The 15,203-nt window shown below is 34.8% G+C and overlaps 1 protein-coding gene across 2 annotated transcripts; it reads right to left on the bottom strand.

Annotated features, from left to right (window-relative positions):
* Positions 1-3,079: 3,079 nt before the first annotated feature.
* DGL1 (dolichyl-diphosphooligosaccharide-protein glycosyltransferase 48kDa subunit family protein) lies at positions 3,080-9,727 on the bottom strand. 2 transcript variants are annotated; one of them, XR_967059.3, is made up of 14 exons: positions 9,387-9,727; positions 8,161-8,297; positions 7,632-7,757; positions 6,603-6,656; positions 6,357-6,470; positions 5,563-5,618; positions 5,434-5,475; positions 5,250-5,325; positions 5,013-5,084; positions 4,803-4,928; positions 3,885-3,989; positions 3,608-3,691; positions 3,355-3,515; positions 3,080-3,166 (listed from the first exon to the last, which is right to left on the bottom strand). XR_967059.3 is itself a non-coding variant. In XM_006856038.4 (13 exons), the coding sequence occupies exons 1-13, from the start codon at positions 9,670-9,672 to the stop codon at positions 3,468-3,470; spliced, it is 1,326 nt and encodes a 441-aa protein (XP_006856100.2). In that variant the 5' UTR covers positions 9,673-9,727; the 3' UTR covers positions 3,080-3,467. The 2 variants fall into 2 exon arrangements, 1 of the variants encoding a protein (XP_006856100.2); XM_006856038.4 differs by having other exon boundaries at positions 3,080-3,515.
* Between the last annotated feature and the right edge of the window lie 5,476 nt (positions 9,728-15,203).

The raw sequence follows: 15,203 nt of genomic DNA, 5'->3' as shown, positions 1-15,203 counted from the left end.
CTATTGGTGCTGATTGTGACTATTATCGGGGGCTATTTCCAAGCTTGCCGCAAGCAGTAGGGCTTAGGGGCGGCAACGGCTCGTGTCAGGTTGGGTCTGGCCGGACTTGAATTTACCGGACTCGGACCTGGCCAAAAAATTAAAAATATCTATATATTTAACTATATTTAAATATATTTAGACCCAAAAAATATTACCGGACCCGATTAGACCCAATCAAACCCAAACCTGACCCGCAACGTCCAATTCTTGGACCCATGCCCAGACCCGGAGTGAGTCCATCCCTCAGGTACCGGGTCAGGTCTAGGTCGTTTACCACCCTTAAAATATGTTAAGACCATCTTGAATGTGGCTACCAGGACATCCAAAGGGGATGCATTTAGCCTGTGGGGTAGGCCAGGAGGCAAGTTCCATTAGGGGAGTAAATTAAGTAGAAATTTTCAGAATTTTTATTTTGTTTTTAAAATTTAAATAGTATTAAATGTTTCATGTTTTACACTTAAGTACCATTTTTTTAGGAGCATGACATGCATTTTAATTTTATCTCCTGTTTTTTATACATCAGATTGAGCTCAAATTGGTATTTTTTATGCTGCTCACCATCACACACCTGTAAAAAAATATTATAACTATTTAAAATAAATAAAATTGTCAAAATACCCTTAATATTTATATGGGTTTTGGTTATTGCTTGAAAATGTTTTCTAATATTTTTCTGCAAGTCTGTGAAGGTGAAAATATGTACATACCACGTTTAAGCTTAAAATAGTGAAAAAACAGAGAAAACTAAAATTCACTTTATGCTCTAAAAAAGTAGGACAAGTATGAAATATAATATAAAATATATATTAGTTTCTTAAATTTAAAAAATAAAACGATTATTTTCAATATTTTTTGCTAAATTAGTGTTTTTAACACTCAACGATTTCCGATGCAAAATGTTGGATTGAATGTGAATCAGCCAAGACCAAACTGATTTTGGGATAATATAGGTTCCGACTTGATTCCATCTAAAATCCCCTAATATATATTTATTTTATTTCATTTTTTTCAATATTTTTTTGGATCACCGATTCAAACAAAATCAGTCATGATCCAAATTGCTTATCCAATAGTCCAACATGGATCTATGAATGAATAATCTACTTTTGTTTTTTTTCTTTTTGAGTAAGTAAAATGTGTTAAGTCAATGGGGATTTGGGCCCCTACTTTTTGGTTAGAATGGAATCAGAAACCTCACCATGAAGCTCAGCAATGCTATCGCCATAACCTCTGGCTACTCTCTAAAAAAGTGGTGTGTCAATGGGGATTTAGGCCCCTACCCCTTTGGTGAAAATAGAGTCAGAGACTTCACCATAAAGCTCAGCAATACTACCGCCGAAGCCCCAAGCCATTCTTAAAATGATAAATCAATAGGATTTGAGCCACTGAGAGACTTCATCATCGGGCTCGTTTTTAATGTGCTTCATCCATTAGAGTTTTGAAAATACTGCGCTGAAATAAAAAGCCCGCCTCTCTCTTTTTTTTTCTCCTTCATGCCCTAAGCGAGCGGAGATAGTCTCCTCAAAATATGAATTTATCAACACTAAAATAATTATCCAAAAGATATACAAACATTTGAGTAATATAGCTCCTATGAACATTGAATCCACCCACCCCCAAAAAATCTCTCTCATCCACCCCAAAAACTCCCTCAATCTCATCCACTCACAAAAACTCTCTCTAGTCCCCTCAAAATTTTCTCTCTATGCATGCGCATGGAAATCACATGAACATTAAACAGATACAACCCCAGAAAAGACAAATTTCTTAAATAACGGCTCCACCCCTCCATGGTGATCTTCGAAATTGTATATTCCAATTCAAAAACTAACCACAACCGTACATTCACTTCCAGACTTCCTTTAACTCTCTTCACTTTACAACAAAAAAACCAAATAACATAACAAAACATTAACCGCTTTTTTATTTTCATTCAACTCACAATCATCCTTACCTGTCCCATATGAAATCTCGTAGCTAAGTATATACCATTAATGGTGCCCAGAAAAACTTTTCCCAAGACTTAATGCAGAAAAATTAAAAACCCATCAGCCCAATTTCACATGACAGCTTTTATAAGTGTTCACAGTCTCTTCATATACAATTCCTTAATTTTTAATATGATCCATCAGGTCATAATAATTTCATCACTTTCAGTTGGATTGTTCGTCTCTACAATGAAGCTTTCACATATCGGATGGTCCACCTATTACAACAGAGGTTCATAGTATGTAATGTGTATGCACTACCCCAAAAAATGGGGTTGCCAAAGCACTTTATGGAAATACATTTTCATATAGGCAGATCCAATTTCTCATGAACCAAACATGCGAATAAGTTCTTTCTCAAAAAGAACATACACTTGAGCCGACTGACCCCTTGGTAGTAATCACTTTCCCAATCAAGGGGTTGGATGATTTTGGAGTGAGTCCCTCCATAAAATTTTCAATTAATGAATCATATGGCCCTTAACTTTCCCCCCCACCTCCATCTAACATGGATTGGCCTGTGATCACTGCATATCGATCATGTAATATTTTCCCAAATTTAAAAGGGAAAAATGTTGTTCAGACCCCCAAATTCCAAACAAATTTCGTGGTAGCCCATCCCAACTTTTCTCTTCCGAGTAGCGTTAAAATTGTCCTAACATTATCAACGCACCCCCTCCTTTCCTTATTTTATTACTTTTTACGTGAAGTTTGACACCAACGATTTCTCTTAAAACTAGATGAGGTAAAAAAATAGGAAATTGCTCGCATCAAACTTCAGGTAAAAAGTGAGAAAATATAGAGGGAGGGGATGAGGGGTTTCACCAATAGTTTGGGAGAAAACTTAATGTCACTGAAAAGTTGGGAGCGACTACCTAGAAATAAGTTCAGAAATTGGGAGTCCACATAATATTTTCCCATTTTAAAAAGTAAAGTATACCAAAATCCGTGGTAAGTATTTTTATTTCTTTTTTAATGTAAATCAGAGGGAAGCATTTTCTTCATTAATTAATCAAAACACGTAACAAAATTAGAAGACGCATTCCAGATTTAATGTGAATCCTATAGTGATGAAACTCTTATAGAATAGTTCTGCTACTGTTCTGCTGTGTCAATGAACTCCTTTCCAAGCTTTCCTGTGGCATTCAAACCACACCTTTCAGCTCCCTAAACCTTCAAAATCAAGCTCCATGCCAAGCATATCCAGGACTCTCAGCAAAATGGACAAAATAACTAGAAATTTATGGGGCTCTTACATGGCATGTAAAAAAGAAAAAAAAAGGGAAAGAAGAAAGTCTTGACCAGATCAGATTAACTCCTTTACCTCCATGGTGCCCATTTCCAAATCTCTATACTTAATTTAACTAAAGTTGCCTGAGGCAAAAAGTTTCAGAGAGGCCTGCTCACAAAACCAGTAGAACTTTGGCCTCGATTGAGCTATTTGTTGTACAAATAGACAATGGAGAAGATGAAGAATCCCGCCATCTGCAATTAGGTGATTCATAGCAGCATAAGATACCCAACAAATGAAGGAAATAAACACTAGTTTCTTATTTTCTAAATTTGTTCAACATTACCATAGAAAATGATGAGCCGTAGTAAGGGTAAGCAGCCGTTATGAACCTCTCATATTCATTGTGTCTGAAAGGTCTTACAGGAATCTGCCAATTATGGTCAGCCAGCCAGATTTAGAACGGGGAAGACAGTTGGGGAGAAAGGACGAAACGTGACTACGTAAGAGTAAAAGGAGAATTGCAACACCATGTAAAAAATAAGGCGTAGAATGAGAGGGTAATCACAACACTGTAAGGAAAAAGCCACATTAGAGAGAAGGAAAATAACTACAGAACACACCTGCTTAGAGAGAGACAAACTTGTGTAGCCAAGTCTCTGATACGCGATTTTGAACTGGAAAACACCATAAACATCCGGGACTCGGAATGAGGTTGAATACAGACCCTGCAACAGGGGATAACTGCCAATGTCAAGCCAAACAATCTGTACAATTATATCCTTCAGTTTTCAAATTTCAAACATGTTAACCCATAGTTACTGGAATCTTCCGTCTCAGGTGGCACTCTTGCTCCTGGAATGCACTTCAGCGATTCAGGAGCAGGAATACGTTTGTCATCTTTTTGGGAACTGTCTCTCTACTGTTGCTCTTAGGAAAGAGCCCAGTGGGAACGCGCTTCCCATCTTATCGATAACTCTTTCCACAAAATAAGGAAGACGCCCCTTTATCTTTTAGCTGGCTCCATCATGAGACTCACAAAATGAATCACAAGGTGATTTTCAATTTTAAAAAGGGAAAACATTTCATTCTAAACCAACTTTAGAAGAAAAAAATCAAGCATTACAATGTTTCTAACGCTCGTTTTTTTTTTTTTTTTTGAAGGTTCAATAATTTCTATTATTTTTTACACTCCCTAACTAGAAGTCCTCAGAAAAACTAAAATGCCCCACTCCCACTCCTGAGCCTGCTCCTGCTGCCAAACAACTATGTGGTAACCTACCCATCATTGTGACAGACCACTCGCTTCAATATCATGCTTCATGTTCCCAAATAGATAAAGAGGAATGAATTCATGTTAGCCATCAAAAACAAAGTACCAGGGATGTATGTGTTTGTCTATTGCTAATTTTCCTATGATCACATACTTCAATTGCTTTTCTTTTTTGTGATAGACGTACACGTGGCTCATAGTTGTGCATCTCTATTGGGATATATCTGGCATATGTATCCATTTACACAACGTATCTGCATCTACATACCTTTCCATCATTGGATAAATTCTTCAAAATATAAGGACTCATCATGTAGAACTGTACTTGCACATCATCAGCCACATATGGCTTCCAGTCGTCCCCAGTCCACTCATATATCTCAACGGAATATTCCTTCAATAAAGTGTAGGCATAAGATTAGAATGGATACTTTCTCAAAAGTTGCATGAGAAGGTACCACAGTTATAAGTACAATACCAGATCATCAGTGATTCTATAGATTGCCGGTTCATTTGTTTCACCAACTTTTTGGTGCTTCACATTGACAGCCTGAAAACCAAATATATAGAGAACATAGAAACGGAAACGGTTTGATCATAAATTCAGAGTACTATCCATTGCCAAAAATAAACAAATGTTCCTAATAAATTAACTCGCTTTACTAATAGCTTAACAAATATGGCTATCACTAAAGTAACAGTGAGGTTAACTCACTTTAAGATGACCTCTTTCATGAAAGACCCATTTGCTTATTTCAGTAACAAATTGCTCGTTGCCAGACTTCTCATGTCTGCATTCATTATGAGGAACCTTTTAGCTTTAAGTAAAATCAGTTTTGAATGCCAAGAGTTGTTATTGTTGCAGATAAAGTACGGGAATTCACAGTTGTATCACTCACTTAGTAGAGCTTCCAGCCTTCTGCACACCTGATCGAAATAATCTACATTCCAAAAATGGCTTTTCTCAATCAAAAAGACAAAAACTACAGGGAGAGGGAGAGCCATAAACGTATGAAAATCTTACATACCGGTTGCTGAACATATCCAGAGAACCAGAAACCAGGATACGAGCATTGTTTCTCGCCTGCCAATGTAAAAATAAACCACCTGTAAGCATAACTAAAATCTGACTAGCAGTGAATCCCAATCCAAATGCATGGATGCGCAGTGAATTCCAATCCAAATGCATGGATGCGCAAGAAAGCATCAAAATTAAGTGTTTACAACAAAAAGTCGCTCCCAACCCACACTATCCAATAGAAAGAAAAACACATAATCAGAGCCTTTTCTTTCTATTACCTATCTCCAATGAAGTGACACGTTAGACTGAGGGTTAACTTACAGAATTGGCAACTGAAGCCTTCATTATTGATATTATTTATTAGTTTTCCTATACTAACACACATCCAGACATGTGCCTATATCTTATTTTGGGGGATACTGTGAGTCACTCATGCATTCGAAGCAACCAAACATGTGCATTATGATTAGATCATAGACTATAGCAAACATGACCAATGCATAAGCTGCTGTAATAGGACCACTCTGACACCGCAAAACAATTTCTTTGGATAATCGATAATGCAGAACTAACTGCCATGGCAACTCATACATCCAGACCATGGAGCAAATGAATCACAAGTAGAATGAACTTATCATTTAAATCCCACGCCACGCCCCGCACCCCTAAAGAACAAAAAAAAGCACCCAAAAAGAGAAGAAATCATCTAGATATACTTAATTATAGTGTGCAATCCTTGTAACAAAATTTATAAGAAGCAAATATAGCAAGAGCTGGGGAGATTCAAATATATCATATTACCTGGACAACTGAAACTAATGATATAGCTGACCCTATAAGTGATGGAGGACTTGACAATTTGGTCTTGGGGTTTGCAGAGTATGCACAAGGCGAGGCAGAAAGAACTTTTAAAACCTGCAAATTATGTATCACCCCTAAAACTTCAGAACTTCAGATATTAATAAAATATCAAATTATCAATGAGTGAAGCATTCATAATGCATCAGCAGATGCATCACAGAGAAGGTCAGACTGAAGAATTATTACCAAACTATTGGCAGGATTTAAAGAATGACCGATTCCTCGAAATAGAACAGGTGCCTGCAAGAGGAAATACAAAACTTCAGGAACAATAATGGCATGTCGTATTGTTGGAAATATAACTCCACTATCATATACATAGGGGAGAAAAACTAGGGACATGACTTCTAAATTATTTCAGCAAATCTTCTTTCCCTCCATTTTCCCTAAAATTAACAACCCCCCCCCCAAAGATTATCTAGTGCATTTAGATATTATATTTATGATCCTCACTCAAATGTAGCTGGTTACAGAAGCAATGTTTTTCTGCAAAATCCATAAAACTTGTTGTTCATAAAATCCATGAATTTCATAAGTTGATAGTTTTTTGTCTCGTATTTCTTTGTGAGTTGCTCTGCTAGAACTTTGTCTCTAATATATTGGGTATGTAAAACCGAAAATACATCACGTTGAGTTATTTTTCAAATCAAATTCTATAAGCTATCAACTCGAACTATGGACTAAATCTAAATGAGAAAGTCTATCATAATCCAGTGGAGCGTTGTATACAGTATTCCAAAGGGCATCCACCACCATACATTCCTGATAATCAGGATAGAGATTAATCATGGGAGGGCCAACTGATACACTGACCCAGATACAAGAAATCTCCACCATGCATCACAAGGAGCGTTGAATGCCCGTCAGGAGTATCTAACTGTATTGACTGTTGTGAACTGTATAGTTTCCTAATCTAAAGTGGTCTCATTTGTTCTGCAGAGACTGTAGGTTTTTAACTGTGAAAAATTCAGAACTATTATATATCTATTACTATAGCCCACACCAGGTTCTAGTATAGTTCAAGGTACAGCACAAACAGATAGAAATTACTCACACACACAAAATAAATAAATAAAAAGACTAATGCAATAAATGGATATTACATTAAGATATATAAGAAATCAAGAACTATTTGAAGTATGTAATCATCTTGAGAGAGTACCTGCTCTATACAAGAAATACAAGAAAAAAAAATGATAACAACCTCCCTCTCACCTCAGTTTTCTTACTGCCCAAAATCACATCTGACTGAAGGAAATCATCACCGGCAATCAGGGTATGATCCCCGTCAGTTGCTGACACTGCATATCCCGAATGATCAATAACGACAGCAGCTGGATCCTGAACCCAAATCACAGCTTGAACGATTAGTTAGCAAATAAAATAAATAAAGGGAAGGACTTGGGGTTGGGACCATAACTGTTAAGACAATAAAGCAAAAATTTCAACATACGATGTAAAACTCTGAGGATTACTCCCACTCCCTCCCCCCCCCCAAAAAAAAAAAAAAAGCAAGCAACGGATCAGATATGGCTCCATGTGAAGACTATCATTAATCAATGGGGACAATTCATATTATTTTTCTTACTGTCGGTCATAAACAACATGAGATTTCTACAAGGTAGTATGTAACAACTAAATTCCCAAATATCCAAAACCACCTAATGTGCATAGTGATGAATCCTAAAAAGCACTGTAATAAGAAAACTTTAAATCACCATTAAAAACAACTAGAGGAACAAACCTCATCGAAATCAGCCCCACATTCAGCAGCTATATCACGAACCAGATCAGATGCCCCAACATCAGCTGCAAGTATCAGATCATGACCCGAATCCACAAAGTCCAGAATTGTTGCCAAATCAATTGAACCCCCAAACTCTGCATAAAAGTTATATTTCTCATTCAATTAACAATCTTTTTTTATGGATGGCCTGTAATTACAATGGATTTATCAATCATATAGGATTAAGGAACCGAATTCCATCAGGTCCTAGAGATGTCAGTACTTCATCTAAAGTTCTCCTAGTTTTCTATACAAGAGCAAGTGAACAATTATCCATCAAAACATCATTGCTCTATAGCCTAAACATTTTGGATTGGCGAGCTCCAGTTGAATTTCAATTTAAGTTCCTAGATAAAACAAAAATAGGGTATGAGAAATGAAAAAACATTAAACACCAGCCCTCTATCTGGTTTTTTAGGAAGGGTAATCATAATAAGTTGTTGACTTGTATTTTTGACTTTCTTTTCAATTTTCCAGATTTGCAGCTGGATTTCCATCCAGCAAATTTCACCTAAATTTTGTCCAAAGTCTGCCCAAACTTTATCTGAAACTAACAAATAAAAAACAAGGAGTGAATTGATTATCAATCAACAAAACTAAACAAAATTCACCTAAAACAACAAAATTCAACCAAAATCTGAAGGACCAACTTTTTTATTTTATTTTTTCCAAAAATTCGAAGGAACAACTGTTTCCATGAAATTCTTGAAATTGGGCAGATTTGGAAAGTCTGATCAGTTCATTTCAGAAGATATCCAGTAGCTTGACCAAGATCAAAATTTCAAGCCCTCTTTTATTCAGTAACAGAATATATTTCAGATAAAACAACCATTTCCCCCTTTATATAAAGATATAAACCTAAAATCCAATTAAATAAATAAATTCCAGTAAAAAATCAATAATCCATATTAGTAAGGAAACATGCAACACCATAAAACACAATCCGATCTCATCGAGGCGCTCAAATATAAAAAATGCGAGTCAAATCAAACCCCGTGACTTAGGACCTCCTAATTCACATGTGATCATTCAAATAATACATAGTAATCAACCACATTTCACTGCAAATATACAAAATCTGAAACTACAGTTAACGTAAAAAATGCTTAGGCAGATCTAAAAACCAAGAAAACTCAGAATCTCAGTTAAACTTCAAAAAAAAAAACTCAAAATTTAGGGCTTACTTTCCACTGATGGGGCAAAGATGATCAGGCCATCGTATAAATATTGGCCATATCTCTGTAACGCGAGCTTTGAATCGTCTGCAAGTCTGAAATCTAGGTCATATCCTCTGGTTTGAAGTGACTTGAAGAAGAGGGAATGAGAATATTTAATAGCGAAATCATCGATCAGAACCAAAATGCGCTGGCTCTTAGGGTTTTCAGGAGAGAAAGAGTTACAGAGAAGAGGAAGCAGACAAGTTAGAGTTAAATAAACTGAGACTTTCGCCATTATTGAGTCTTTCGCCATGGATTTTAGGGTCCCTGCAAATTTTACTTGCAGCTGGTGCCCTCTACTTGACTGTGAATTTTTGCGAATAGCGAGTGTTTAGCGATAGAAAATTAATCATGAAGTTTCCCAAAATGCCCCTACGGATCCTTTGACTCTTGGTAAATTTCAACATGGCCATCGCCTTTAAGCCATTAATGTTAGACCAAATATTACATGCTCCCGCGAGAGCATATATGCATTTTCTCCCCATGAACCTTGCCGTTTCGACGTGTTGTAAAACTTGGATGGGGTGGCTGGATCATCGGATGGACCTATCCAGATCACGGGTCTGGGCGGGATTGGATCAATTCTCTTTTTACATATTTTTGTAAGGTTATTTAAAAAAAAAAAGTGAAAAAATTTAAAAAGTGTGATAACCAGACAATTCAATGAATCTAGATAGTTCACCTAATTTTTTGGCAAAACAAAACAACTTTGTTAAAAACATATTGATTTATCCATCTTGACTAAGAATCGAGTCTGTCCCACCAATTCATGATCCAGAATAATGATTTTTTGTCGTTGATGACTTTTCAATAAGTCATTTTAAGACATCTTTGTATGGACCAACCTCAAACATAAATAAATAAAAAAATGAGTACGGATATATATATTTTTTAATAAAATAGGGTGTGGTTTGTATAGAGCCAAGGCTTTAAACAATCAAAATAAAGCATACCTTCAAATAGTATCGAGAAATGTGGTTTCAATAATAGAAATCTTTGTGAAAGCTTAAAAATATATTTTTATCTTTAATTATAAAATTTAAAGCTTCAAAAATAGTGTAGATCAAGCAGATCTGTGAGGACTTGAAAATCTTGATAATTGGCGGTCAAAAAATATGTTACAAGGTGCATTATTTCTAACACTAAAAATCCATTTTTTTCTCATGTCCATATATATTGATATCGAGATGATCAATTTGAGGATATTGGGGCATCAAAACAACCTCTTCTAATTCAATTTTTGAAGTTGGCTCCAATTTGATTGTTTAAAGCCTCAGTTCTATATAAACTTTGTCCAATAAAATAACTATGATAGTAACAATGCTATGGATGTGACTCAAAAAAATGACATTACTGATCTTGAAATGAGATGTAAACATTTTCGGTCAAATGAACGTGTATGGAAACTCGACCTTCATTATGCTTTCCTTGAATTCCTTGTATTGGATGCGGTTTATACAGGGCATCCACTTTAAACAATCAAATTAATTTGCACCTTTAAAGTCCGCCAGCCGATAGATACAGTTCTACTGCAAAAAACCACGAAATTCTATTTTTTTTTTTTATTATAATATTTAATAATTTAGTATAGATCAAGCCAATATATAAACACTTGAAAATCTTAAAAATAGACTGTATGAAGTCTCAAACTACCCATTTTCAAATTAAAAATAAAAAACATTTGCCATCAAGGGGAAGACAACATCAAAATATGTTAAATTCAAACTCGAATCTTTCTTTTTTTTTGGTGTAAAGTCTCAGCTACTTTCGAGCCCTCCTCCGGACCCAACACAAGATGACTGACTAGCACCTTATTTAAAGATAACCATTCGGCTCGAGGCTCGAGGCTCGAGGCTCGAGTCTCAGTCTCTCTTTCTCGAAGAGAACCACTCAGTTACTGCTTCCACACAAGTTTAGCTTCTCTTTGGATTCCCCTCTCTACTATCTTCGCCCACTTATTTACTCTTTCTTATCTCTACTCTCTATTTGTAGTAAATCTTTTCAAAATTTAGATGATTCTATCTCATCCATGACAACCAAAGCATGTGTGATTGTGATTGAGGCCGGCTCACAAGAAAAACCTAAGGCATCCGTGTTCCGCTCGCGGAAAAACCTCTGTATTTCGAGTTTCTTCTCCTTTGAAAATCCTAAGGCCTTGAGGTTTTGATCGTACGATAACTCGAAAAACTCTGCTATGAGTTTTTGTGTCGTTGAAAAGTCTGACTTCATATGTAACATTGTTAACATATCAAAGATAAAAAGAGATTATGAGAAGTAACATATCTATATCTATATTTATACTATATTATTAAACCAAAGTTAAAAGGTGGAATCGTGCCGCAAAAATAAGAAGGCCCCAAATTTTATAGAGTTTGTAGGACACACTTCTATATTTTAGAGAAGAGAGAAAAATTACCCGCTTTCAATATCCTAATTATAGAGAGATAATCAATGCTCATAGTTCATTGTTTTAATAAAGTATGTGCATATATTTATTTTGTTACATCTACCACATAAAAAGAAAGTAAATAACAAAATAGAGAAGCAATGTCATACGCAAGAGGGTCTCTAAACAGATAAAGACGGGGAACCAATTTTTTTGTGTGAGAGACGGACTAGGCACTTCCATACCTCATCACATAATTTTAGAGAGAGACTATAAAAGAGCCCCTTCTTCATTTGAAGAATCTTAGAGTTAGGGTTAGGGTTTAACGGTTTTTCTTGTTTTGCTTCTGAAAATTAATTAAGAGACACTAATGGTAGCCATTCGAGCTGACAAAATTAGTAATATTATCCGTGAACGGATTGAGCAATATTATAGAGAAGTGACAAAATTAATAATATTATCCGTGAATGGATTGAGCAATATTATAAAGAAGTAAAGGTTGTCAATACTGGCATTGTACTTCAAGTGGGCGACGGCATTGCTGGTATTCATGGTCTAGATGAAGTAATGGCTGGTGAATGAGTAGAATTTGAAGAAAGAACAATAGGCATTGCTCCAAATTTGGAATCCAATAATGTTGGTGTTGTATTAATAGGTGAACGTTTAATGACACAAGAGGGCAGTTCTATTAAGAATATTAAGATTAGATTCTAATATCTAATAGATTAGAATCATATTTTCTCATATTTGTTTTGTGTGGACATATACACGCGTATCATGAAAGAATAACATGCGGATATGGTCGAATGGTAAAATTTATCTTTGCCACGCATTTCTAAATATAGGATTATTTTTTATCCTTACATACATGTCCACCCCTTAATTTTGGTTGAATAATATCCACCCCCTTAACTCTGGCTTAATAATGTCCACCTCTTAACTCTTATAATATAGATATAGATAAGGGAGAAGTTTATATAGAGCCTATTCTCTCAACAATCAAATTGGAGCCTACCTCAAATGTAACAATCCTAAATTTTTGAAAAAAAAAAGAAAAGAAAATAAACTTTTAATACGTGATGATTCGTTTGAACATGATGGTCCTTAGGGACCATCTCTACTTTTCAAAGCCTTTCGTTTAAAAGCTTTGTTGCTTCTTTACGCTTGCCCCGTCCACTAAAGGACGTGGGCTTTAGTAGTTTAAAGCGTAAGCAAACGCTCACACCTGTAACGTAATAAAAGAATAAAATAATATATTAATAGAATTTAAATTCAGAGAGATGAGGACTCCAACCTTAAAAAACTTATCAGATTTTTCTCTCTGGTCAAAACACAGTGAACTCCTTTTTCTAGCCGAATTTTTATCGGAAACTCCTTCTCAAGTATTTGTGGGTAAGTGACATCGTCTTCCTGAAAAATAATCTATTTCTAATAAATAGTGATATTTTCGTCTAGGATCTTTATTTTATCAGTTTTATGTGTAAGTGACCTCATTGTCTCGAAAAATAATTCATTCTTTTTAAAAATAAAATGAAATAATTATTTATGCTTATTATCATGAATTTTAGGCGCGATAAATTTTATGCGCACTTGACCTCATTATCTTGAAAAATAATCTTTTTGATAAAAATTATGATATTTTATCTATGTTAGAAATTTTGAATGTTGTAAATTAGAAAAATAAATTTATTTATTTTTCTTGTTTATTGTTAGAAATAAATGTGATATTTCTGCTTTTAATAAAATTGTGATATTTCTTGCTACTGTTTTGAATATTTAGACATTGTAAAATTCATGTGCAAATGACTGCCTTATTATTTAAAAAAATTGACATTTTTGCAATTGATTATAGTATTGTTGTGAAATGTTTATTTGTGGATTGATATCTCATAAATTGTGATAATTCTGTATTCTTGAATTTTTATAAGAGTTTTTATATACATATTAAATTGGCAATTATGCTAGAATGCCTTTACAAACTGCTACTTTTCTAAATTTGAGCCTAAAATATTTGATTGGTTATTTTTTAAATGTTATATAGAGTGATTGTTATTAATGGTTTAAGTGAAATTCATATTAATGATTTCAGTGATATGTTGAGTACATGATATTGCTGCTTTCGAATGTTTAAAGAGATTTAGAAATAATTTAAGTATGCAAGTGGACTCATCCGGTTCGCCGGTGAGGTATAAGTGGACCTATCTGGGACGCCGGTAGGGATTAAGTGGACTCATCTGGTTCGCCGGTGAGGTATAAGTGGACCTGCAGGGATTAAGTGGACCTATCTGGGATGCCGATAGGAATTAAGTGGACCTATCAGGACGCTGATTGGGTATATATGTGACCTACTTGGGACGCCAGTAGGGTATTTTGTGAAATCCTTTGAATTATGCATTGACGCGTTAAAGTGTTATGTGCATTTCAATTATTCAGATTATACTTAATTATGCATTTATTGAAAGTGAAACTGTTGATGCATTTCTGTTAATAGATCTCATTTTGGAAAATATTGATATCTTTCAACCATGATTATTTTTAGGATTATGATGATCACTTACTGAGTAGCCAAACTCATCAAACTATGGTAAACATTTTTCAGGATGACTGCGGTTTCATTTGTGTCCTCGTCAATATCAACTTTGGGAAGATATTGTAGTTTTGCTTAAACTTTCTTTATTTACTTTGTAAGACTTCGCCACTGTAAATTTGTCCTATCAATAGATGTATATATGTTTTGACTGTCACATCTCAGGAATATCAGTATTGTAAATTCTTGGGGTGTGACATCAAAACTTTCATTAGAAGAGGTTGTTTTGATACTTATGTATCATCAAATTCATCATCTCGACATCAAGATATATGAAAATGAGAAAAAAATAGGTTTCAAGTTTTTGAAATAGTGCATATTGTAATGCATTTTTGGATCTTCAATTTTCAAGAATTTCAAGTTTTCATTGATCTGCTAGATCTACACTATTTTTTAAGCTTTAAATTTTATAACTAAAAAAAAATATAGTTTAAGGCTGCCACAAAGCTTTTGAGTATTGAAATCATATTTCTCAATACTGTTTGAAAGTGGGCTCTAATTTATTTCTCGACACTTTTTGATGGTGGGCTCTAATTTCATATTTCTCAACTCTGTTTGATGGTGAGCTCTAATTTCATTTTTATCAACAGCGTTTGAAGGTGGGCTCTAATTTCCTATTTATCAACACTGATTTATCGATACTGTTTGAGGGTGGACTCTAATTTCATATTGATATCACTGGTTGAAGGGGGGCTCTAATTTAATTGTTTATTGCATCGGCTTTATACAAACCGGACCCCATAGATATTTGTATTAGAAAGAGAATATATTCACTTCCAACTTTTTTTTAATAATTTTTTTCCTCATAGCG

Source organism: Amborella trichopoda, chromosome 13 (assembly GCF_054954075.1).
Source record: "Amborella trichopoda isolate Santa Cruz 75 chromosome 13, AtrichopodaSantaCruz75HAP2 v2.0, whole genome shotgun sequence".
In the NCBI taxonomy this organism is placed as follows: Eukaryota; Viridiplantae; Streptophyta; class Magnoliopsida; order Amborellales; family Amborellaceae; genus Amborella; species Amborella trichopoda.
Note: the sequence above shows the minus strand (reverse complement) of the source record. Positions and strands in the feature narration are given on the sequence as shown.